Genomic DNA, 25,214 nt, shown 5'->3' with positions numbered 1-25,214 from the left:
CCTTTCAGATTTATTATAACGACGGATCGTTTCGTATATGAAAACGTAATACATAAATACAAGATGGCATTGTTGCATAGTTTTTCTTTACAATTAATTTTGATAATTACCATCACTAGACTCAGTCTTTAGGCTAAATTAGCGCCAGCTCTTCGGTCACCAGAATTATGGACCAGTTTCTTAGAGAGATCTTTTATATTTTTTTTATTATCAGACCACCATGGACCTAATGTTTCAAAACCCAGCTCCGCAAATTCATATTAGTTGGATTAAGGTGAATATTTGGTGCGCTTAAGTATTTCAGTAGCTTCAGCGGCTGCACTGGCTTTACGAGACGTATTCTTGATATGAGATACTGCCAGCGTATCTACGCAAGTCGCATCCCACACAGGAACACGTCCCATTGACCGTGGCACTAATGTTGCTATCATCTCTGCTGAAACCGTTCGGTTCTAAAGTAGCGAGAATCGATGCTGTGGTCAAAGCCCAAATTTGCAGAGGCAATACCAGCGTCTTGGGTACAATGCCACAGGACAATCTTTTAGATGGCGCGTCTTTTCTATAAATTTGTAATGCGTATTTTGTTTTTATTTTAGTTTTAGTTATAGAATATATAAATAAGAATTATTGTAAAATGACAAAAAAAAAAACAATTATAATTACCATCACTTAAAATTAGTAATAATATAAATTTAAAGTAGTTTTTTAAAAAACTACTTTTTATTCTTATTTGAATTTACTGATACATAATCTTTAAAAACAGGTTTTTTAACTGAGTAATATACGATATCAATTAAATCATCAGAAGCAATGATGAGGTTCAAAATTCAAATGTTTGAAATCTATTTCATTTCTATTTGTCACCCATACAAGTAATTGTTAAAATTATTGCCTTAACCCTATCTTTAAATACCATATTACACTAAAATTAGGTCAGATGTCTATAGTCTTATAGACCACTTTTGTCTTTCTATAACTCGAAAGAACTTAGAAATAAGCAAGAACATGATGCAACTGGCTCTGCATCTAATTATTACCTTTAGACCGTGCACGAAGTTTAAAAAATAATAAGGTTGCAACGAATTGGTTAAGTCACGTCAGCAAATAAGTCAAAATAAAAATAATTAACCGTGTCCCTCACTACTTACAGGTCTATCGATAACAGAATAATAAAACATATTAACGAAAACTTATTTATTCAATACTGTCTTCATCATTTTCATTTCCCGTCGCCTTATTGTATTGTTCTGTCCAATATTCAGGTTCTACATTGAATGCCTGAAAAAAAAAGTTTTATTGCTGATACCAATAACTTAACATCTCATTTCAGGCACGGCGGCCATGTTAAACATTGGCTGGCACTAACCAGCTACGCTATGCCTATATATTGGAATCGTCTAAACGCAGGACACATGAATGTGCACAAGCGTGTGCGACATTGATCTGCTTTCATAGGCATGGGTGTGTAATATTGCCCAGTTCGGGTTTCACTAAGAATCTATTGACAGAAAGATATATATATACTTTTTTTTGTCTGATCATTATAATTTCAAAATTATATAAGATATTTATAATAAATTTCGCCAATTACCTCCGCCATTTTATTTAGAAGGAAAATTTTAGGTATTTCTTCTTCAGCTCGTTGTCCCCATTCAAAAAACCATATATCTTGTCTACCCTGTAATGATAAAAAAATATCATTTTCATTTATATTTCATACAGCGTCCATTCGTCCATATAGCAATCCATTGTTTCTTAAGGTCAAGAATTAAAGTATTCAATGTAATCAAGCCAAGTTTGAAGCTTATCATCCCATCATTAAATAGGGATTTATAACAATCCACATTACAGCAAGAATAGTGACTGACTATGAAAAAAATTGCATTGTATACAAGATAATATTTTTGTCTGACATTCTTATCTAAATAAAAAATATATCCATCGTGAAGGTTCAGGACAAGTTTGAATGAAATACTAAACATTTTATTTTCATTAGTCAGAATAATTTGCAAATACATTTTTTAAATTATTTTCATAGGTTTTCTAATAAACAAATTAATTCATTTTTAAATAGTATTTATAATCATATATTTATTTACATACCTTTGTGTATTTTAAGTACATCTGTCTGGTGAATGTTTTTGTTAAAAGTTTTTTCTTTTCAGCATCATTTTCTCTCATCAATTGTGCCTCACTGAGAAACTTCCACATGTTTTCTTAAAAAGAACAATTATTGCTTATTTAAGTAATAGTAGTCATTATTTATGGTGGTTGGGGAGTGTGAAGGTGTCTGCATAAAGCCAATGACCAGTTGTTGTATCACAAAACAGAGATATAAGATATGTTTATATATATTTTAAAGACTAAGTAAGCCAGTGTACTTCCAAAAGTGACATAACGCCTTAAATCCATAATTGCCAGTTCTTTGATGTGTAAGAAACTGTTTAAATCTCTTACAATACCTGAGTCAACGAAAGATGTACATTTGATTACAATTTTTACTAATATGTATATAATTTTTAATATATTACAAAATATATTTTCACCCATGTGTTATAGGCTAATTTTTATACCTAATATGGGCTATATTAGGTATAAAAATTAGCCCATAGCCATCTTTACCGTTCAAGCTTTCTTCATACCAAATTTCATAAGAACTGGTTCAGAGGTTTAGCTGTGAAAGTGTAACAGTTTGGCAAAGATGCTTTCGTATTTATAAGAATAATTACAATAAAAATTGTAAATTATCCTTTACTTCTAGCAGGGCTGTCGAGGTAAATGCCTTTAAATTACCAGTTGTTTTGTACTTAATAGCAATAGCATTCTATATTTCTTTTTAATGCCCACAGAGCAAATTTTAACAAATAAATTTTGACAATATTACCTTCCTTGATTGGTGTTCCTGTCATAAATATATGAGTTAAAGCTGCAATTAAGAGTTTTCTGTCTTGTGGATTACTGTAAGATGATAACAATGAGTTGGTACATGGTTCACTAAGTACCACTATGTATTGTGATTGCTTTGCATCTATCTGTACTAATTTATAACCATAGACCTGAAAAATTATCAGTGTATCATTTAATTAACAATAACCACACATATATCACCATCATACAAATAATACATTTCACAATACTATTTTAAATTTCTGTGTTGACCAATTTATTCAAAAGTTTCTATAAATTATTAAATAAAGTCTTTTTAATGACTTATTTTTATAAATATATTATAGATATGATCAATATATTTTATTAACTATTATACTTGGTATAGAAATAGAGTGAAATCATTTTGTAGTTAAATATTAATCAGTTTTAGTGTAATATTAGCTACTTACATTTTTTAATACATTGTTAGCCTCAATTATAATATTTTTGTAAAGATTACGAGATACACCATAATTTTCTTCTAAATATTTTCTTATGTCACCTTGTTTAATTGGTATTTTACTGCCTTCTCGAGAAAGTATGTATCTAACGCATTCTTGCACAGTTACATTAGGAGAAAGACTCTCGCTAAAGCTAGTTCCTGGTTGATTCATTGGAATGTTCTTAGATATTGTTGTTTATTGAAATTATTTTTGGGAAATAAGCACAAGTACAGTTATAATTACTCGTACCTATTCAAAATCCAAATACAACAACAACTTTCAAACTCAAAAACATATTATTAATTTAAGTTTTTCGATTATGTCGTTTAGTTATATTATTATAAAAAAATTAACCTATACTATCGTGTTAATACTCAATGGTAATTATTATTAAAAGGTAGCAATTGTATATTCTTTGGGAATTATTGATTTATGACATTTTAATCAAGTCATACACAACATAGGTATAGGTATGTAACTCATAACATGGGTATATATATGTACAAATATATACCTATGTCATTTATAGTGCGAATTGCGACAAGATATTAACAGCCTGACAGACATTGACAGCCTGACTACAATGTTGCCTACATTGCAGTTTAAGGGCTACCAGTTAATAAAATTTAAAAATTGGAATGTTATTTATTTTATCGCCAAACGTCAATAGGTGTTAGGCACGTACTGTATTTCAATTTAAGATAAACGAACCAGTTTAAATACAGGTTACAGGTGCAAAGAACATAACGTCTTTGGTCCCCATGTTACAGTACTTGTGGCTATGGTGATATTGACTACATACCACGACATGTGATTGAACTGAGTAAGCTTGAAATAATATAATTACAAGCGTATCAATTACGATTACGGTATAACGAAAGTAAATAAAAAAGTATAGCGAGTGAGCGAATCAAATAAGAGCCCCAGAGTAGCCCTGCGCGCCCTCATCAGAATCAATCAAAGTTAATCTGTAATCGTGATTGATAATTACAGTTGTAATCGTAATAGTTATTAATTAATCCGATTACATTGTGTCCAAATTTGGTTGTAGGTATGTTTAGCTGCACTATTACTATGTACGGAAGGTTATAAAGAAAAGAGTAAATAATGTCCATCCAGAACTGATCACGTTCCGCAAGTCACTTTGGGACCTGGGTTGTCTGTCTGTGTTCGTAACGTAAATAATTTTTATTGTGATATTAGTTTTTTTTCGTAAATTTCGTATATTATCTAACATCGTTTCGCCTTTGGTGAATCTTTTGTATTTTTGTGAATTTAAGTTTTTTTGTGTCTGCTTTTTAATGTTCAATTAAACAGTTTAAAATTGTCAATTAGTGTATAAAAAAAAATAAAGAATAATTAATATATTAATGATAATTATATTACTGCTGGCTAAGAGGTTAAAATACCTGTTTGAGTATATAAGTATACATTTTATAACAATTATATTTAAGGCTAGCAGTTGTTTCCGCTTGGCGTAATCAGGCGTCCGATCTAGCTATAAACATAGACACAGAATAAAAATCTTATAACTCACTTTATACATTTTGTCAGTTACAACAGCCGGTTTCCTTACTTGCTTTGCCAGTCCGCTAGTCCAGTCTGTGTACGGCGGTCACGGAGATCGTACCTGTAACGTTTCTTGTGCGTGCTTTTATAAAAAATGTAAGTAATTAAAATAAATTTGACTATAACTGGATTTAAAATGAAATTGTAGTTTTTTTATCAAGCATTAAGTTAGTAAGAACATACGTTTTTTATCAAGTATGCATGGTTTGTGTCTTTAGTTATTTTAATGTGCTCGAAATAGAATATTTGTATACGCTTATAGTTAAGGACAATTTAATATTAAAAGTAGACGTTCAACAATTTACATATTTTAACCAATCGATGTAAAATATTTTTGTACGTTATGAATGTTTTGTCTTGTAACTTTTAGTTTATTTAAATGCAATTTTAATGTGACTTCGTGTCTGTTACCAGGCAGTACCACAATCTAAGTCACAATCAGGATTAAAAAATTGAATATGGTATTCATTTGAAATATACTACGATTAAATATATACATTACTATCTGAAGTTCATTTAAAATTTTAGATACCCTCGTATTGGAACATTTGTAGGTACATATATAAAATTATTCTTTTAATAAGTTCGAATAGTATAATAAGTTTGTGTCATTTTACGGCACCAAAATGGCTCGGTTTTAACATAATTTTTTTATTTAGCTTATTTTTATTACTTTAATTCACGTCGATATTAAAAAAAATAAGTTTTGTATATCTATTTAAAAATATAGTTGCAAATAATTATAATATAACGACAATACGTTAAGTTGTTTAAATCAGTAGCAAAATAAAACATTTAAAGTTAATACATTATTTTCCTTTACTCCCTAGAAAAATGCCGAAAGTCGTTTTTCATTATTTCCCCGTCAAGGCACTGGGAGAGTCGGCTCGTCTCCTACTTGCGTATGGCGGACAGGAATTCGAAGACAAACGCGTCTCAATGGAAGACTGGCCGGCATTCAAACCATGTAAGTTGAATAAATAAATAAAATAACATATTTTTTTTATTAAAATCAATTTATTTTCATTCGTACGATCATTAAGATCGATCGATGGATGAATGTAAAACCGGCGTGATATTTTTTCTACACAAATACAGGCACACATACACACACACACGTTACAATGTGTTTACCTTCCAATAACTAAATTGTTGCCTGTGCTAATATTCTTATTGTAAAGAATAACACAATATATAATATCGTGTAATATTTAAATTCTCAAAATAACAAAAATAATGGAATGGTTATGTTGATGATTTGGTAACATTAGGTGTTAAGGATTGGTGATTGAGATTAGCCTAAGATAAGAGGGATTTTTAAGAGATTCTTAGTTTCACATTATAAATCGGTCGCTAGTATAGAGTTATGGATCGGCTCGATAATAAACAGAGAAATCATGTCGTGCATTGCACGACTTTCTTTAGAAATTATTATAATCGCCCAAAGTAAGGTAACGTTTAGTCTACACTGTTTTTTTTAAATCGTCTGTTTTCGTTTAAAAAAAAAAGCTGTCTTTACACTGGTAACTACGATAACATATTACAGTACTATACTGTAGTTTGCAATCAGGGTAGCTTCTAATAAGAAGAATTTTATTTCCGTTTTGGTTATTTGGTTTTGTTTCATTCATTTTACGCGCAGATATTCAGATATTTTTCATGTCAAATATAAGTTAAGTCAATTATAATTCCTAGATCATAGAAAAAACTTTAATATCAGTATCTTTTATGTTCATAAGAACAACAACTAACCGGTTAGCTTCTCTCCTTCGCTTTCCAATTAAGAAACTAACCCGAGAAAACTCTGTTTCTATTGCCTCTGGCATCGCATCTTCAATAAATAATGATCTATTATTAGAGAATAAAAGAAATACTTGCAAAACAAACAATGACACCTCGATACGACCGAAATGAATAATCGATATAATCTCTAGATTTACTATCGAAAATTTTATCCGGACATATAAAATGATGGTATAATGTGTGCCAATAACCGATTGTTTGATAAAACATGCTTAGTAGTTACTTCATTTTAAGTGACGTCACGTTTGGCGACGTCTTTCATGGACTATATATGTCTAGTCATCATTGATCTGAGCCTTATTTAATGACATATACGCCGCATCATAGCGCCGACAACGCGAACGCGAATGCGACTGTAAATGGCTTTCGTGCTTGTTTACGTTTTCCACGCATGTTCCTTTGTTGAACAAAAGCTGCGAATAGCATGAATAGACATGTCACACTGACTACGCGGAATGATTTTATAATGTGATTCTTCTCTCGGGAGTATATGGAGCATGCTTTATGTATTAGAAATACAACCTACGTTATAGACAGGGCTTTGAGCGAGCCCGCCTGGGTGGGTACCACCCACTCATTGTATATCGCGAAAAAGCAATATTTAGTATTGTAGACACTATGTCTATGGGCAGCGGTGTTAACTAGTTAAAAAAAAGTTACTCCCAATGTTAGCCTAAGGCCTCTTCTTTTTAGGAGAAGATTTAACAGACACCAATGTGACAGTTTTTCATGTGTCGGCTATGCAAATTACCTCACGAGGTTTTCCTTCACCGCCGAGAACGAGCTATAAACACACATTAAGCACATGACAATTCATTGCTTGGTTTTTGAACACATAGTTACATGCGTATGACATTGTAATAAAACATTTTAGCATTTACTTGTTAATTATTATAAATGGAAAATAAAAAAACAATGGTTGCAAATATATTAAAGTAGTACTAAACAATAAATAAATGTAATATTTACGTACATTATATAATTTTTTGATTAGTTAAAAATATCAGCAGATGTTTATTATATAATTGTTTTTTTTTCATGTTAACACAATTATGTAATTCAAACGTACTGAAGTTCATTCTTTTATAATTAATATTGATAAGATATTAACGCGTCCCCAACGCAGATGCTTAGTTCATTGACCAGCGAATGTTGAGTTCGTTAGGCATTTTAATATATGATTTGAAAAACAATTTTAACGCAACGTTCTCCTTATCAATCGTCTGATTCAAAAGCTTATGTTCAATTTTTATCGGCATATTATTTTATTTACAAATACATTTTTAGCTAGGTATATACATTTATTCTACTACGTTGATACATTTAGCAACTTTTTCAGCGTTAAGATAACATACAAGCCCTCATTCTGTTCCCTGAACATAATGAATACTTGCCTACAATTAATTGATTCTACCACAGCGTTATTTGTCATATAGACTTCGTGATTTTATTTACCGATATAAATGTATTCTGTAAGACTTATAGAAATACATAAACAAATACGTTAATAATTAGGCGCCATCTATTACATCCTATCAAAACGGCAGTACTTGGTATTTTTGTATTCCGGTTTGAAGGGTGAGTGGGTCAGTGTAATTACAGGCACAAGGGACATAACATCTTAGTTCCCAAGGTTGGTGGCGCATTGATGATTTAAGCGATGGTTAACATTTCTTACAATGCCCATGTCTATGGGCGTTGGTGACCACTTACCATCAGGTGGCCCATATGCTCGTCCGACTTGCTATTCTATAAAAAATAATAATAATTTGACCGATCGCTAGTAGATGCCAAGATGTACGATTATGTTTATTATACTTATATGTTTGTACTCACTTGAATGTTTGTTTCATGTCCATTTATATACCTTCAAATTAATGATTATTTTGGACCGAATGCAACGATACAAAAATTATGTCCATTGAATTTTCAATTAAATATTGTATTAATATATTCTGAAACATATTGTGAGATAAAATAAATATTCTATTCTATTTGAATACTTCATGAGTCCTGTAGTGCGATTATGTTATAATATAAGTAAGATTCCACACAAAGAATGCTTACATTTTCTAATATTCAGCGACTCCATTTGGTCAAATGCCGGTGCTGGAGATCGACGGCAAACAATACGCGCAGAGTATGGCCATCGCGCGTTACCTCGGACGCAAGTACGGTCTTTCCGGTCAGGATATTGAGGAGGACTTCGAGATCGACCAGAACATCGAGTTTGTGAACGACATACGTGCGAGTAAGATAAAAGATATTCTTAACTAAAGAAACAGCCAGTAAAATAGCTAAGGCTTCTATTTCCTTTTGAAAAAATAGTTTCAAGCTTATTCCATTTATCCATCGCGTTCTTCCAATGCGAGGTCGATACACATGTGGCAGCTTGTCATCCAACACATGCAGTTTTCATCATGATTTTTTCTCCCGACCATGACATGTATTATATAGACATTCGCACATGAAAATTTAAAGGAGTTTAGTTAAAAGCTCGGGTATCAATACGCAATATTTGGTTTTATCAACATTTGTTTGGTTTTCGCTTTTTAAATTCGGGAGACAAATATATCAATATATTAGCTTATTAATTAAGAGTGTATGTACTGTTGTAATAAATTGATAATCACTTGAGTATAAGGTTGCGTATTTGCGTATGAAGGCTGTACAAAACAAACTTGTTATTGTTATCAGAAGCGGCATCCGTACACTATGAGCCAGATGAGGCGATTAAAGAAAAGAAACACGAGGACTTCGCGAAGAATCAATACCCGTTTTTGATTAGTAAACTCGATGAAATAATCAAGAAGAACAAGGGCCACATTGCTGCGGGAAAGGTTGGTCTTTATTTATTCAATCTCATTATATACACATTGTGGTAATTACTTGGTACCACTTACTCATCAGATATTCCATCGCCAAAAAGCAATATTTGATATGCTCGTGTTACGGTTTGATGGTTGACTGAGCCAGTGTAGTAAAACACAGGCAGGCGAGGGACATCTTAGTTCCCAAGGTTGGTGGCGCGTTAACGATGTACGGAATGATTAATATTTTATACATCGCCAATGTTTATAGGTGGCGGTGACCTCTTACCAGCATTCTCTTAATACGATAAAAAAAAAGTAAACCACAAACATAATATTCAACATCTTAACAAGGCAATGCAAAAGTAGTTAAAATATAACACAGTGATATTTCAATAGATACCATTACATTTATTACATTAATAAATAATAATAATGAATATAATTAATGAAATAATACATAGTACACTCTAAAATGGACGTTGGTATATCTATTTGAGATATAAAGACTTTGATTTTTTTTTCAAGTCAAATTTTCGTTTCTGTCCCAAAAATGTTTAATATCTGTTACATGTACTGTTTGACGCACTTTAATTAATTTAGCAAATTTAAAATCTAATTTCATTAAAGTAAAATTTTTATGAGTGACTAATAGAATGTTTTTTCCACAGCTCACTTGGGCCGATTTTGTCTTCGCTGGTATGTTTGATTATCTGAAGGTAATGCTTCGCATGCCCGATCTAGACCAGAAGTATCCAAGCTTCAAGCAAGTTGTCGACGCGGTATACGCCGACGCCAAAGTGAAGGCATACGTTGAAAAATTACCGAAGTCCGAGTTCAACATCTAAATTATAATTATTAATTAATAGTGAGCACCTAGTGTTTTACTATTTTTGTTATGTCGGAGTTTTAAATCACTTATCTGGTTCACAGTGGTCAAAAGAGTTCGGCTGATGAGCCATTTATGGATCAATTTCAACCACTATGATCTAATAAGCGATTTTGAAAGATATAAATCCAATTGTGCTATTGGTAAAAATATTTTTTATTATAATATATGTATAAAGTAACGCACAATTACTATTAATGTTATTGTATCCTAACGTAACGTTTTGCATTTCACTCGTATAATAAAAATATACGATATTTATAATGTACTGCTTTGTGTGAAATATGTATGTGTATATTTTTAATAAAATAAAAAAAATACAAAATAGTTTTATTTTGTACCTATTATTACTTTGTATCTGATTATATAATTGATCTATTTCGACATATAAAAGTGATAAAATTACTTCAAATTCTGGGGCATAGACATTTTTTAAAAGTTAATAAGTAAAAGTTTTTCCGAGTAGGGATCGCATCTGGCAGAGAGTGGCTCTAAATGAATGAAAATATTACAAATCATCAATTCTGTACAAATAGATTGTATTCAAATAAAAAAAAAAATAATGAACATTAAAAAAATAACAGTAACAGCATGTGAATGTCCCACTGCTGGGCTAAGACCTTCTCTTCCTTTTGGGGAGAAGGTTTGGAGCTTATTCCACGACGCTGCTCCAATGCGGGTTGGTGAAATACACATGTGACAGAATTTCAGTGAAATTCGACACATGCAGGTTATAATAACAAAATAATTATAATAACAAATTAAGCACATGAAAATTCCGTGGTGCTTGCCCCGGGCAACTTGAACCCACGATCATCGGTTAAGTTTCACGCGTTCTTACCACTGGGCCATCTCGGCTTATTAAAAAAATACATTTTTTTATTACAGACCATTCTATTATATATATATAGTATATAAATAAATATATAATATTGTATTATAATACCTCCCACTTCACGCGCCTTAAATTTACGAGTAGACTATTGACACGACAAGCGTGAATTTTACTTGTACTTGAATACGTCAGAAAGAAACCTTGATTTGTTTTTACTATAATTCTAACCGGTATGTGATTCCGATGGTCTCGTACAATGAATCACTTAGCCCCACTACCACAAAGGCGTATATAACCTTGAACTCCTAACGTATGAACCTGTTCATGAGCTATTTCTTGTGCTACATTTGATGTTTTTTTTATTCAGTTTAGTTTCTATCGTTGCTGTGATTTTTAAAATATTAACCTTTATATTTTAATAACATACATATTTAAAATGATAGCTTGAATGACAATGTAAATAAAATATACTTTAGATAAATAAAAGAATAGGCCATACCTGAGGTCAACAACCCAAGCGTCAGACATACCTAAAGCCAACATATTAAACATTTGTATTGATAATGCCTCCTTAGTATATTAGCTAGTTTCTAAAACTGCATATGCCGATTCTGGGTTCGAATCCTAGGTGTGTCCAATTAATATCTCCTACGCAAACGGCTTGCTTTTTGGATTACCAACGTGGCTGAAACTTAGCCAAGAGAGCATGATTACTTATTATTAATTCTCACTAATACCTAAGTATAGAAAAAAGTCTTAGAAACATAATCAATATAGTTTTCCCTACTTTGATAGCAAACAATTCGATAAGATTGAATGAAATGGTTTTAATTTATCAACAAGTCAATATATTTGTAAAACTAATTAACTGAGCACGCACTGAGCTTAAAGTGAGCGATCGACATTATGTTTATACGGTCGCTAGTTTTTGCCAAACCAAATGCAAATAAAACCATCATTTTTGGCTGTTTGCTGCTGACTTGTTATCAACGGCTTAGATATTTTCGATAATTGTGTGAAATGTTTGCCTTATTCAATTAATATTAGTGAATATACAGATAACGATTCGATTTTTATTATGATAAAGGTTTTAATTATTTTCTATCAATTAGTAATAGTTTAGCGTTTCTATAGCATATACCTGTAACTAACTCCCTCTTTCATTCAATTATTTAGAAAAAGCGTTGAAAAATTGGACCTTAAAATTGGAAGGTAATTATTTATTTGAGATGTATTTAAAATTCAAGTTGAACGTTAAGTACATTCAAACCTATAATATCATCTTATTATCTCCACTGGTGACGTTATAGCTGGTTTATTTTGCGCCCAGAGAATCGGAATTGCATTTCAACGGAGAAATTGTGCTACCCATTTCTTACCACCATTCCACGCGGTCATGATTTGTACAGTGGCTATTTTTAGTTATTATTTTGTTTATCGGTTTTTTTACCTGTCCTATACCTGTTTAGGTCCTCAAATTATTATGTAAATCCAAAATTTGTAAAAGTAAATAAAGGGGTTTCATTTGCAAATAAAGGCGCACATGTGTAATGAATTTGAAGTTCTTTTTTTATTTTCATTAAAAATTCAGATAAAGATCAAATCGTCTGTCTCATTGTGACATTTCATGCTTATTAGTCATATCATTCATGATAAAGTTGGTAATGTGTTGATGTTTGACAGAGCTGTTATAATCTTCGTTCCCGATACAATATTTCACTCACCTTTCATATTACAAAACAGCATTAATATAATGTTCTTCAAAAATATTTTTGTTCTCATACAATAATTGGCAGGTACGTCGCGTCCCCTTGCCGAACTTATCTCCAAAAATGATTGAAAGACGGTGTCAAATATTTGTATGTTTCAGTAAAATGCCAAAAACTGTGTTATACTATTTCCCTGCGAAGGCTCTAGGTGAGCCCATCCGCTTGCTGCTCGCGTATAGTGGCCAAGAATTCGAAGATCACCGAATTAAATTCGAGGATTGGGCATCCTTCAAACCTAGTGAGTGTTTAAATGCTTCATTATATTTATTTTTAGGCTGGACACAGAAAATGACTAAACTGTAGCCAGAAAACAATATTTATTGCTGAAGATTTGTATGTTTGCCACTTACAGATCATCCCACAGATCACAAAATGTAACCTATGATTTGTTACTTTGGTCTCGCCGTTGTAAGTATGTAGATAGGAATAATTAATACTTTTTATCTTTACTAATGGACATTATGTGCAAAATTATATATTGTTTATATATTGTTTTGTGTAAAATAAAAAACCATGATTACGTAATATCTAATATATATACAAGTCCGGTGTTTTTTTATCTTATCATATTTTCTTCTCCACGGCGATACCATATCGTAAATGTGACTGTTTATTACTATTTTCTTTCGTTATTTTATAACTGTTATATTATTAAAATTTTTTGGTTAAGATTTACTTTTATACAATGTTAGCTAATAGCTAAAATCCATGCGTAGCATGGGTCTTTAATGTTTCGTAAACTTAGAACTTATTATATATACATACCTAAGAAAACTTCCTGGGCGAAAAAAACATTGATTTTACGTACGAGTATAATACAGATAAATGTAATTTTAACACACTAGATTTTAACCCAGATGTTTGGGAATTGAACCGTATATTTTAGCCACTGGCCTTGGATATACTGTGTAAAAATTGCAAGTCATCGTGATTCAACGTAATATAATTTTTATCAACGTTACAAGATAAGAGGCCAACAAAAATATTTTTATAGTCATCATTAGTCTTAACGTTTGTGATTTGGCCTGCAAATAAAGACAGGAAATATAATATTAAGTAAAAATAGTAGAAAATGTATATGTCATTTGAGATTTAATTACAAGAATAAAAACGAGTTAGTCATTTCATGCGTCGATTTTAAATACGTTAGAAAGCAATTTAAAACGAATGATGTCCTTTGGTTTTTCCCGTAGTCTGACAGTCAGAAGCAGTTAAAGCCGTTGGTCCTGCGCCTGAATTCTTATGACACAACGAAGTATGAGAGTTCGGGAATAAAGGCTACACCTGTGTTTGCGTACACAATTGAGAATATTTCCTGGTTATGTTTCCATTGAAAGCGGCTGACGCTGAAATCGACCTGGAGATATCACCACACAACACAATAACTGCGATTGCAAATAGTGCATTTAATAGAATAATTCGCTAAATAATGATTGTCAACAATTGTGTACGAAGGCCAAGTCGATATGCTTTGTATTACAACCTACGGGTAGAGATGTTTTTGAGAGTGCTCGTACAGTTTGGCTAAATTTTATAGCGGATGAATACTGAAAATAAAATAATAATGTATATATGTCAGTTATTACGATACTATTATATATAATGGACAAAAACAAATGATAAAATAAAGCCAAATAGAATGCGGTGTATTATATTATTTCGTCCATTGCTAACATTACGATTACGAGGTACACTAAATCGGGATTGCGATTTAACGGGGGTCTGCAACTAATTGCAATCTTACTACAGTTCCTGGTGGAATGATTGGTACATGTACAGTGTATCTTATTTATTTTGATCTATGTATATACATGTATGTAGAGAGGGGTGGGTGTTGATAAAATAAAGTAAAAACTACTTTACAATTTTTTAACAAATTTACAATTGATAGAGTACTAATAGATTTATTTTTCTTGTATTTTTCAGTGATGCCTTTTGGCCAAATGCCCGTGTTAGAAATTGACGGTAAAAAGTTTGCGCAGAGTATAGCCATCGCTCGTTACCTTGGTCAAAAGAACGGGTTGGCGGGAGACAAATTAGAAGAAAGTTTTGAAATCGACCAGAATATAGAGTTTCTGATTGACATTCGTGACGGTAATATCATATTGTATAAATACTTTTACATTGTATTTGTGATAATGACCATCCGGCAAATTGTTATAGCTAAATGTCTGGCAGAGATACGTTATATTTAAACCTCTTTTGATTGATAGGTAAAATTCATTTTGCAAAACGTATACAGTTACTACTCATTGGAGTCATGTGTCACTGGTTATTAGTTGATATTCTATATTTGTAAGTGTTTATTTATTAAGCATCGTCCTAAATTATAATGAGAGACTTGGTGGTAGGGTTACATATGTTGACGTTTATGGTTCTTGCTCCTGTTCCCGGAGTATTGACCGGAATATTTACCTACAGTTACCTACATCTCTCCAATAAACGGTTTATTTAATAAAATATGATAAAACCTACAACATGAAAATTCCATTTGAGTATTTATGTGTACATGTTCATATTCCTAACAATAAAATGTTATTTCGATTTAAGTTTAAGCAGTTTTTTTTTTTTTTCTTCAGAGGCAGCCGAAGTCCACTATGAAAAAGATGAAAAATTAAAAGCCACTAAGTATGAGGATAATCTCAAGAACAAATATCCGGCTATGCTCAAAAAACTCGATGAGATCATAAAACAGAACAAGGGTCATATTGCGGCAGGAAAGGTTATTACACATTTTTGTAACAAAGTATTAGTGGTGTAGTTTAAATATGATTGCTGGACTAACACCTCCTCTCCTTTAGAGGAACAGGTTTGGGGCTTATTTCACGACGCTCCAATGCGGGTGGATACAGTTGTAGCAGACTCTTATCCACACATGAAATCTTTCTTTAGATCAGAATCGCTTAAAATTTAGTTGCCAATATTCGAAAACACTGACTCACATGTTTATTGTAAACCTTAAACTAGTACACAAATATTTTGTTGTAGTTCTCAGTTCTGAAAGTGTTCGAGAGGTATGCTCAAACAAAATCGTAATGGTTAAAATCATAATAAAATCAAAATCAAATCAAAGTCATAATAATTAAAATCATAATAAACTCTCCTTTCAGTTAACGTGGGGTGACTTCGTTTTCGCTGGTAGTTTCGATTACATAAAGATGATGCTCCGTATGCCTGATTTGGAAAAAAAGTACCCGAGTTTCAAGCAAGTCATTGATTCAGTGTATGCCGATCAGAAAGTGAAGACTTATAGCGAGAATTGCCCGAAAACTGATTTTTAAAATGTTCAAATTTGGAATACTTATTGATTTAGGTATTTACTGGCCAGGTTTGTTTGGACGAGTGAAGTTCAGTTATAGACTAAATAGGAATAAGTAAATAATACATTAGAATGACTTAATAAAGGTAATTAAAAATGATAATTTTATTATTTGTGTATTTGTGTGCGTATATTTCTCGTCACTTCAAAACCTCATAGCTTGGACTTAGTATTAATGAAAAAAGTTAGCCTCTCCCGATGAAAAATCACTGTATTCAAAACATCAAGAAGAAAAACAAGAATCCATCAAATCAACTCTATAATTGGTATAAATTGCATTTTGATACTGATGAAAACAGTTTCACTTTTGATACTTACTAAAAGTGTGCAAAACTACAACTGATTGAGTTGAAATTTTGATAAGGATCGGAATTGATTAAAATTTAGTTGCAATATTTGACAACGCTGACTCACAAATGAACTTAAATAAAATAAATTTGATTTGAAACAATACATCAACAAGATATACAAATCAATTTAATTCAATTTTCGATTTAAACATATTATAACCTGTTACTTAATTAAGACTTGTGCCTTATACAAACGCCTATTATTTAAAAAGTTGAACACTGCCGTCTTTAACATCCTTATCCATTCAGTCTTTCCTAAGAATGACATCAATGTACTTTAGACAGTTCAAGACACAACATCCTTCGAGTGCTATTATATCTGACAACGTATGTTTGTTTGCGAGTAATTCCACGTATGATAAGAACTGACTTCTCAGAAATTCTCTTTTCCGAAGTGGTGGTTATTTTTACTTTACCTATCAATGGTAATACGTAAGTGTAATAAAAGAAATTTCAACTTAAAATCTAACATAAGTTAATACTAATCTAAAAAAAGAGGTGGAAGGTGTTCGGTACGTTATGTCCTTTTCTGGACCCCGGAATTATATACAAAGTAACCTTATACATTAGGCCTAAGAGTATAACTGTCATTTTTACGGGTAAAAACGACATGCAAAAGAGACACTCAGCATCTTTAATGAAAATGAAAAAAGTAAAAACAATTGGGAAAAATGAAATCATATTTAGAAATATATTTTGAAAAATTTAATAGCAATATCATCATGATATTGAATTATTAAAAAATCAATGTATTTTTTCTCATAATATAGTCACTTCCGTTATATCTACATTAAAGTGTGATGCATCCATATTCGATTGCATGACAAGCTGTTTTTAAACGTATCACGCCACTCATTAAAGATTACCTCAAGGTTGTTTATTTCTGCCATTAAAACATATTTATTCTATAAGTAATTCTAGTGGATTGTATTCCTTTAAAAAGAAAATTATTCCTCAAGTAACATAGGGTACCACCAAGTGTACTTATCATTGTTTATGAACGAAAATACTACAATATTGCAATCAACCAGAATTGGAGTAGCGTGGTGGAATAAGACCCAAACCTTCTCCCCACAGGACATTTACAGGCTGTGTGCAAATATTGCAATCAATCTTAAAATGTTTTTTCGCTACAAAATATTTGACAGCATATTTAGTAGATGAAGCAAAATTATGTTTTAAATTTAAAAAATCTAAAATGCAATCTCAGAATAAATAGCATCTATGTCATATATTAATTTCATATTAAATGTCTGTATTATGTTACTATAAAAGTTTATTAATAAATTTGATACGTCCAGTACAATCTTATCATTTACTATTATTGAATGTCAAATGTAATATAATATTAAGAATTTTGTGAAATAAATTCAATTTATTTGTTGGTATTTCAATTAATTGTGTCTAAGCGATTGTTTTCAAGGACGTCTGAACGAGCGCCATTCTGTGTTATTATGTCATTTTTTTCAATGTATGTAAGCTAGGCGCTACCTAATAATTGTATCCATACGTGGTTTTCGCTCGCGGCTTCGCCTGCGTGTTGCGGGGCGGGGAAGGGGATGTTACGTTAAAAAATTAACGTATATGTCTTCCTTGGATTTTCCAAAATAATCACTCGTACATTCAATTTTTCTTATCCTCGGTTTGAACTCGCAATCTTCCTTTAAAATTCACGTGTTCTTATCACTGGTATCGTTTCTTAGTTATATTATAAAGTCGTTACCAATTTTCGAATAAGGTCATATAGCAAATATTTAGCTTAAAGTCTGAACGGAGCTATTTCTATCTAAGTATATATATATTTTTAACCGTGTAAGTAAAACGAAAAGGGAACTATGATCAATAAATATTAAGTATCTAACTTGGAACGCCGTCGCCTTTGTGCAAGCCCGTCTGGGTGGGTACCATCCACTCATCAGATCAGATATTCGACCGCTTAACAGCAATACTTAGTATTGTTGCGTTCTGAGACGCTGTCTCACTCACCCTTCAAACCGGAACGCAAGTGAGACAGTGTCTCACTCACCCTTGTGAAGGGTAGTTACTGGACGCACAAGGGACATAACATTTTGGTCCCCAAGGTTGATGGCGCATTGCCGATGTAAGAAATGGTTAATATTTCATACATCATCAATGTCTATGGGCGATCGTGACCATTTAACATCAGGTGGCCCATTTGTCCGTCGGCCTACCTATAATATAAAAAAATGAGACCACGGCAGATGAATGACCTGAAGTCTGGTGTCAAAAAAGTACGACCGCAATCCCAGTTAAAATAATAAATAAAACGCAGTGTATTCATTAAATGATCGCGTGAAACAAATTAAAACTGTACGAAAACCGCATCAAAGTCTATCGTGTAGTTTCGAAGAAATATGAGTACAGAAGGACAGACCGCAAAAGTGACTTTATATCTTTTTAAATATTTTGTAAATTGCAATTCAATTAGATGACGTCATCATATTGTTCGCACCCACAGACAATATAATATAAGTACCGACATGTTGTCGTGTACTTGAAAAAGGAGACTGTATTATCTGTAGAGATTAAACAGTCGAGTGTTGTCTTTGAGTTTAGTTGTTATTAAAATTGTGTTTCACTCTTACGTACAACGGCGTACCGTTTCGTTATTGTATTCAGTAACCACAGATAATAAAACGAGTAAGTAACGAGATTTTTATTAGTAATATTATCGTTTGCTCGTTTTTTAAGGTTTGTTATCATTGAGTTACGAAACTTTTATTGTTTTTATATTATTTTTTATGAAATAGAAAAAAAACAGCAATACGTTGTATAAGTTTAGCTAGGTCGTAGTTTTATGGATGGTTGCTTAATGTGATGAAAGAAGACATCGAGTGGAATTTGCAGTTATCGGGTGGTATTCTGCTATACATGTATGATCTTGTATCAGAGAAGTGTGCCACTACACTGCTCCAATACAAGATGAGAGTGAGCTCCAAACGTCCTCAAGAGACCCCCATACCTTTACCGTGTAACATTTACATAATTTATCATATACATATTATGTATTACGACAATGCGTAATGGTATTTATTGTATGAATTCAAATAGTTCCTCTTTTTTTTGCTTACGTTATTTAGTACTTTTACGCATGTTAAGTTAGTATATAAGTGAGATATGTAATTTTTATGATTGTAGCCTAGAATAAGAAACAAAATTGTATACAGCGTTGGCTTCCTAATATAAATAATATAATAATAGTTTCATACAAAAAATACTTTAAACAAGAAAGTGGTTCACCGTTTACTGTCAAATATTTGCCCGTAAAATTAGTCTGTGATTTATTAATTTATCAGTAAAAATGTATTATAAAAGAAAGGTATTTCTAACGGTGATACGCTATTTTGATAGGTTTATGTTAAATTTATTATAGTCGCTATACAATGTGCAGCTCTACTATTTATATCCTTATGTGATTAAATTATTTTTATAAGCTTCTCACTTCTACAAAACACGGCTTTCTAGCAACATAAAATATTTCTTTTTCAAATTCGACTGGTACAAAATGATTAAATTTTCAGCTTAAAATTAATTAAAATCTAACCAACTAATCTTAGTGTTAATCTACTGTGAAAAAGGAAGTCGTGCTAGCAGTAGTTTGGCCTGTGCGATAATATGTCAGTCAGTGTCAGTTAATCTTTAATATATATAGATATTGATGATATTTATGATATATACGGACGATATATACGAATATATACGTACTGCCTCGTTGGTCTTGTGGCTTGATGTAAGGCCGGAGACTCGGAGGTCTTGGGTTCAGTTCCCAGGTCGGGCCCATAAAAAAAGTTATTGGGTTTTTCTGTCAGAAAATTCTCAGTAGCAGCCCGGTTTGGAAGTCCTGCGCCTGAACTCTTTCCGGTCGTGTCGGATTGCCGTCCCATCGGATTATGAGAGTTAGGGAATAGAGAGTGCACATGTGTTTGCGCACAGACGTGTGCATATTATAGTGTACTCCTACGTAGTTGGCTAATTACTCTTGATATTGGCCACCGAGGACATTATTATAATATCATATTTTTCATCGTCCTATTAGTATCATTTATAAACGTTGATATGTTCTCATAATCAACCATTCTCAAGATAAGTTTGAGTGAGTCTATCTTTAAAGTAAGCAAAGATAAAACCAAGTATAAATGAAAATAGATTATATCTATTTGCTTTTCATATCTATAAACATATAAGGCAATGCCCTGACTGACTGACTTTTAACATATAGCCATAACTATAAGCAAAAGAGACTTAAACTTTGGGAAAGACTGCGTTTTTATTTTATATTTTAAGGAGTGCGATGACGAGACTTTCTTTATTAAATCATTAAAGAAAATAGGAAAGTAAAATCAATAAAAATAAATAAATACATATTTTTTAAATAACTCATATGTGTATGTACTAATTCAGTCTCATTGCGCTCACTGTTTCTGCAAAGAGAATCGTAATTGCGATTCATTGGGGAATTGCTGCTAGAATTTTTTTGTCTACATTCCTTGCGGATGTGTTTTGTGAAGCAACTTTTTTTTTCGCTGTAAAGCACATTTATGTGTTGCTCCCATATGAGGTGAGAAGGTAAGTGGGACTCGCCGGTGCTAAAGGCCCGGAATACGTACTAAAAAGACTAGCGGTAACCACTCCGTCTTGTCAGGGGACGTCACGGGATCGTTTGCCCGACGGTTGGCCTCGGTTCTCGGGAAACCCCTACGATTGGGAGGCCCGCAGAGCTCTTCGGGTCAGTGTGCCACCTTTTCGCCACCAACCTAGTAATAAAGATATTATTCCCCCTTGTGTATGTAGTTAAACTGGCTCACTCACCTTCAATATTAAGTATTGCTGTTGGGCAGTAGAATATCTGATAAGTGAGTCGTACCTACCAAGATGGTCTTGCATAAAGCCCTACCACAAAGTAAAGTTACTTTGTTAATCATTAATTTCTAAATATATATATATATATACCTCTATGAATCTAATATATTATATTACACAATAGCTTAACAAACAGGTGTTTGTTTATTTTTCACACAGGAGTACTCTAAATGTTTACATTCAATGTACAATATAAGATAAAATATAGGTATTAAGCACTTGAAAAATAGACCTGCTTGCTTATCTTGATTTAACAGCTATATTTAATAAGCATTATATTTATTTATAGTTTTTACGCATCTTTTGCGCTTTTGTCTCCGATATATAACCAAACTAAATGCGCCCAAACTTGCCATTGCGTTTCGGCCATCAATTTCTTTGCACTATTTACTATCATCAGATTAGCTCGATGGTACTAAAGTAATTTGTTATTATACGAATTACATATCATGGCAAAGTATATATATATTCAATTGCTACGACTATTTGCAGTATGCTATTTGCATCGAAATCAACTAACTCGATATATTTACATACTGACTTTGTAAATAATATACAAGGGAAGCCAATTAATAGGTATTCATAATAAGTAATGGCCTTACTTATAATCGTTGTTTAACAAGTGATAAGATAGAAAATGTTGTGTCTTTTTCTTTCAAATGTCGAATCAACAACGGCAGAAAGAGAAAAATCTGTATTTAAATAAACAGTCACTCAGAATCGTTTATAAATAAGGCCTAGAGTCTTTACACATAGTTAATCTCAAGTTGCTGTGGTTTTCATATTAAAAGTAACTCAGTAACCACCAGACATTGTTTTAATCAGCTTGATATATTTGTTAAACTATTCATTCATTTTAGAGCAATGCCGACGGTCAAGGTGTACTACTTCCAGCTGAAGGCGGTTGGTGAAAGCATCCGATTGCTTCTTGCTTACGGCAAGCAGGAGTTCGAGGATTGCAGAATTGCAAGGGAGGATTGGCCGGAATTAAAACCAAGTTAGTAATGTTATTATATGTATGTAATATGACATAAATATGAAATTCACGCTTGCCATTTCAAAAGTGTTAATTTAAAACGGATGAAACTGCGAACTGTAGCTACTTAGGTATATAACAATAATATATACTAAAACATTCTCTGAAACTCGCTGCATCCTCAATTATAAGTTTTATGTTTATTGGTTTAGTAATTTTTTTTCAGTTAGACAGACAGACAGACAATATTTGTAAATGAGCAAACACAAAAAATATTAAAAACAATGTTAGAATTTAAAGTTATTTCATATTATATGTACATATGTCTACAGCAATGCCATTCGGTCAAATGCCGGTACTTGAGATCGATGGTAAGAAGTACGCGCAAAGCACCGCTATCGCGCGCTACCTCGGCCACAAGTATGGCCTCGCTGGCAAGGATATTGAAGAGGACTTCGAGATCGACCAAATTATTGAATTTTTTAATGACATTCGCATAAGTAAATATATTTTGTAATATTTTTTGTTAATCAACTACTACTAACAGTAATCTTTATATAAGTCCAAACATATAACGCTGCTTATATTTTTTGATAGCTAATATTTAAATATTATTAGAATTTAGAATATGTTTGATATTTTTTATAAAGCTTAACTTTGTTTTAATAGAAGCAGCATCAGCATTCTACGAGACAGATGAGAGTGCTAAGGCTAAAAAGCAAGAAGAAAATGAAAAGAATCATTATCCCTTTATGCTGAAAAAGTTGGACGAAATTATCACTAAAAACAATGGACATATGGCTCTTGGAAAGGTATTTTTTATTTACATTGAAAGTATACAATTATAATCAATGTTTAAAATGAAATTTTTCATAACATGACTTTATAATGTTAATCTAAACAAACCCAAATTAACCAAGCTGAACAAGGTATACAATTGAGTTCCTAAGGTTGGTGGCGCAATGACGATGTAAGGATTTGTTAATATTTCTTACAATTTTAAGTCTGACTGTCTATTTTAAATAGAAAAATAATCCATGAAGGTCCATGTAAATAGGAAAATTTGTATCAGCCTTAAGGACAAAACCCAAACAACTTACTCAAATTATATTGTCGGTTTATAAAGGTTCAAATGTAGTTTTTTTTTTTTTTTTTATTTCAGCTTACATGGGCTGACTTCATATTCGCTGGCATGTACGACTGTCTCAAGTTTATACTTAAAGTATCTGACATAGACGAGAAGTATCCGAGTTTCAAGAAACTGCAAGATAAGGTTCTGGCTATACCCAAAGTGAAGGCGTATTGCGACAAAGCTCCCAAGGCTGATTTTTAAAAGAATATGATTTGAAATGTATTCCCTTTTAAATATTTTTTTTATTTTTGAATAAAGATTGATTCTATCAATATTACTTAAACAAAACAGTTAAATATTGTGTTACGCTAAAATCTACATCAAAAATCTCCAAATATCCTAAAATAAACTGCTAAAAGTCCTGTATAATATGAACTATCGCTCCTACGAAAAATATCTATAGCACAACAAAAATCTTATCAATAAAATAAATGTATAAATAGAAAACATGCAAACAATCATGAAACATCATTAATTCGTAAAATAGTTACAAACACCACACATTCACAAATTACATTCCAATCTAAAACCCATTCTCACCTTACTCGAAACCGACATAAAATCGAATTACCCAAATTCCGAACTAAGGCATGGCACAAAAACTATATTATATAAATGCAAATTAATTAAAAAAATTAAATTAAATTAAATTCAAGAAAAGTTATTTACTGGCACAAAATGTAGACTTATAAGTCATGGTATATATTTAATGTTATTTCCTAAGTTTAAGTGGACTTTGTTCTTTTTTTAGGAAATAAATGTCTTAAACCTTAAACCTTTATTTGTTCTCTATTTGAATGTGCGTATTGTTTTTTATTATAGCCGAGATGGCCCAGTGGTAAGAGCGCGTGAATCTTAACCGATGATCGTGGGTTCTAACCCGGACAAGCACCACTGAGTTTTCATGTGCTTAATTTGTGATAATAATTTATCTCGTGCGTTACGGCGAAGGAAAACATCGTGAGGAAACCTGCATGTGTCTAATTTCACTGTTCTGCCACATGTGTATTCCACCAACCCGCATTGCAGCAGCGTGGTGGAATAAGCTTGGAAGAGGAGGCCTTAGCCTAGCAAAGGGACATTTACAGGCTGTTATTATTGTTCTTTATTTGAAAAACATTTAATCAAATATCACACATTATTTATTAATAAAAATAATACATTCATTTAAAATATACGTCCTTACCGTATTAATAAAAACTAATAGATGCTTGTCCTATTATCTTCAAAAGCCGAAGTTTATAAGTGTCCCACAGCTGGTTTGATTCTTCTTATTCTTCTTAACGTCGACTACTCTTGGTTTAACTTCAAAATTGTATACGTTATTTGTAGAAATTAATTTATTTTTATGTATCGACATTGTTAATGTATGGACTGTGACGTGAAGTTTTAATAGAGTACTAGGAAGATGATGCTGTCTTGTTTTATCCACTTGATTAATCAAATCTGTTATCTTCTGTCTCTGTTTCCTAAAAATCAATCATTCCTTACATCACCAATGCGCCATCAA

General features: G+C 32.0%; 4 protein-coding genes across 7 annotated transcripts; 3 read left to right on the top strand and 1 right to left on the bottom strand.

Annotated features, from left to right (window-relative positions):
* Positions 1 to 1,179: 1,179 nt before the first annotated feature.
* On the bottom strand, positions 1,180 to 3,845 carry LOC126771787 (melanoma-associated antigen F1-like). Its single transcript, XM_050491887.1, has 5 exons — positions 3,339 to 3,845; positions 2,885 to 3,056; positions 2,104 to 2,216; positions 1,592 to 1,678; positions 1,180 to 1,278 (listed from the first exon to the last, which is right to left on the bottom strand). Exons 1-5 carry the CDS (start codon positions 3,540 to 3,542, stop codon positions 1,195 to 1,197), a joined length of 660 nt encoding a protein of 219 aa, XP_050347844.1. The 5' UTR covers positions 3,543 to 3,845; the 3' UTR covers positions 1,180 to 1,194.
* Positions 3,846 to 4,907: 1,062 nt separating this feature from the next.
* LOC126771792 (glutathione S-transferase 2-like) lies at positions 4,908 to 10,767 on the top strand. Its single transcript, XM_050491893.1, has 5 exons — positions 4,908 to 5,036; positions 5,771 to 5,907; positions 8,827 to 8,994; positions 9,441 to 9,583; positions 10,225 to 10,767. Exons 2-5 carry the CDS (start codon positions 5,775 to 5,777, stop codon positions 10,399 to 10,401), a joined length of 621 nt encoding a protein of 206 aa, XP_050347850.1. The 5' UTR covers positions 4,908 to 5,036; positions 5,771 to 5,774; the 3' UTR covers positions 10,402 to 10,767.
* Positions 10,768 to 12,354: 1,587 nt separating this feature from the next.
* LOC126771794 (glutathione S-transferase 2-like) lies at positions 12,355 to 16,430 on the top strand. 2 transcript variants are annotated; one of them, XM_050491897.1, is made up of 5 exons: positions 12,355 to 12,489; positions 13,148 to 13,284; positions 14,973 to 15,140; positions 15,626 to 15,768; positions 16,157 to 16,430. In XM_050491897.1, the coding sequence occupies exons 2-5, from the start codon at positions 13,152 to 13,154 to the stop codon at positions 16,325 to 16,327; spliced, it is 615 nt and encodes a 204-aa protein (XP_050347854.1). In that variant the 5' UTR covers positions 12,355 to 12,489; positions 13,148 to 13,151; the 3' UTR covers positions 16,328 to 16,430. The 2 variants fall into 2 exon arrangements, with proteins under 2 accessions (XP_050347854.1, XP_050347855.1); XM_050491898.1 differs by lacking the exon at positions 12,355 to 12,489 and adding an exon at positions 13,009 to 13,073.
* Positions 16,431 to 19,217: 2,787 nt separating this feature from the next.
* On the top strand, positions 19,218 to 24,479 carry LOC126771793 (glutathione S-transferase 2-like). Of its 3 annotated transcripts, XM_050491895.1 has the most exons (6): positions 19,218 to 19,376; positions 22,457 to 22,593; positions 22,905 to 23,072; positions 23,242 to 23,384; positions 23,735 to 23,930; positions 23,983 to 24,479. In XM_050491895.1, the coding sequence occupies exons 2-5, from the start codon at positions 22,461 to 22,463 to the stop codon at positions 23,903 to 23,905; spliced, it is 615 nt and encodes a 204-aa protein (XP_050347852.1). In that variant the 5' UTR covers positions 19,218 to 19,376; positions 22,457 to 22,460; the 3' UTR covers positions 23,906 to 23,930; positions 23,983 to 24,479. The 3 variants fall into 3 exon arrangements, with proteins under 3 accessions (XP_050347852.1, XP_050347851.1, XP_050347853.1); XM_050491894.1 differs by having other exon boundaries at positions 23,735 to 24,000; XM_050491896.1 differs by lacking the exon at positions 19,218 to 19,376 and adding an exon at positions 22,304 to 22,386 and having other exon boundaries at positions 23,735 to 24,000.
* The last annotated feature ends 735 nt before the right edge of the window (positions 24,480 to 25,214 follow it).

This window comes from Nymphalis io, chromosome 11, assembly GCF_905147045.1.
Source record: "Nymphalis io chromosome 11, ilAglIoxx1.1, whole genome shotgun sequence".
Taxonomy (NCBI): Eukaryota; Metazoa; Arthropoda; class Insecta; order Lepidoptera; family Nymphalidae; genus Nymphalis; species Nymphalis io.
This window is presented reverse-complemented; position numbering and strand designations above follow the sequence as displayed.

Excerpts from the sequence above, each read along its gene's own strand:
- LOC126771787 (XM_050491887.1), bottom strand. The coding sequence starts at position 3,542 with ATGAATCAACCAGGAACTAGCTTTAGCGAGAGTCTTTCTCCTAATGTA. Across the intron at positions 3,057-3,338 it reads CTAACAATGTATTAAAAAAT|GTCTATGGTTATAAATTAGT; the intron begins GTAAGTAGCTAA and ends ATAATTTTTCAG. Across the intron at positions 1,279-1,591 it reads TTCTAAATAAAATGGCGGAG|GCATTCAATGTAGAACCTGA; the intron begins GTAATTGGCGAA and ends TTTTTTTTTCAG.
- LOC126771792 (XM_050491893.1), top strand. The coding sequence starts at position 5,775 with ATGCCGAAAGTCGTTTTTCATTATTTCCCCGTCAAGGCACTGGGAGAG. Across the intron at positions 5,908-8,826 it reads CTGGCCGGCATTCAAACCAT|CGACTCCATTTGGTCAAATG; the intron begins GTAAGTTGAATA and ends TCTAATATTCAG. Across the intron at positions 9,584-10,224 it reads GCCACATTGCTGCGGGAAAG|CTCACTTGGGCCGATTTTGT; the intron begins GTTGGTCTTTAT and ends TTTTTTCCACAG.
- LOC126771794 (XM_050491897.1), top strand. The coding sequence starts at position 13,152 with ATGCCAAAAACTGTGTTATACTATTTCCCTGCGAAGGCTCTAGGTGAG. Across the intron at positions 15,141-15,625 it reads TCTGATTGACATTCGTGACG|AGGCAGCCGAAGTCCACTAT; the intron begins GTAATATCATAT and ends TTTTTTCTTCAG. Across the intron at positions 15,769-16,156 it reads GTCATATTGCGGCAGGAAAG|TTAACGTGGGGTGACTTCGT; the intron begins GTTATTACACAT and ends CTCTCCTTTCAG.
- LOC126771793 (XM_050491895.1), top strand. The coding sequence starts at position 22,461 with ATGCCGACGGTCAAGGTGTACTACTTCCAGCTGAAGGCGGTTGGTGAA. Across the intron at positions 22,594-22,904 it reads TTGGCCGGAATTAAAACCAA|CAATGCCATTCGGTCAAATG; the intron begins GTTAGTAATGTT and ends ATATGTCTACAG. Across the intron at positions 23,385-23,734 it reads GACATATGGCTCTTGGAAAG|CTTACATGGGCTGACTTCAT; the intron begins GTATTTTTTATT and ends TTTTTATTTCAG.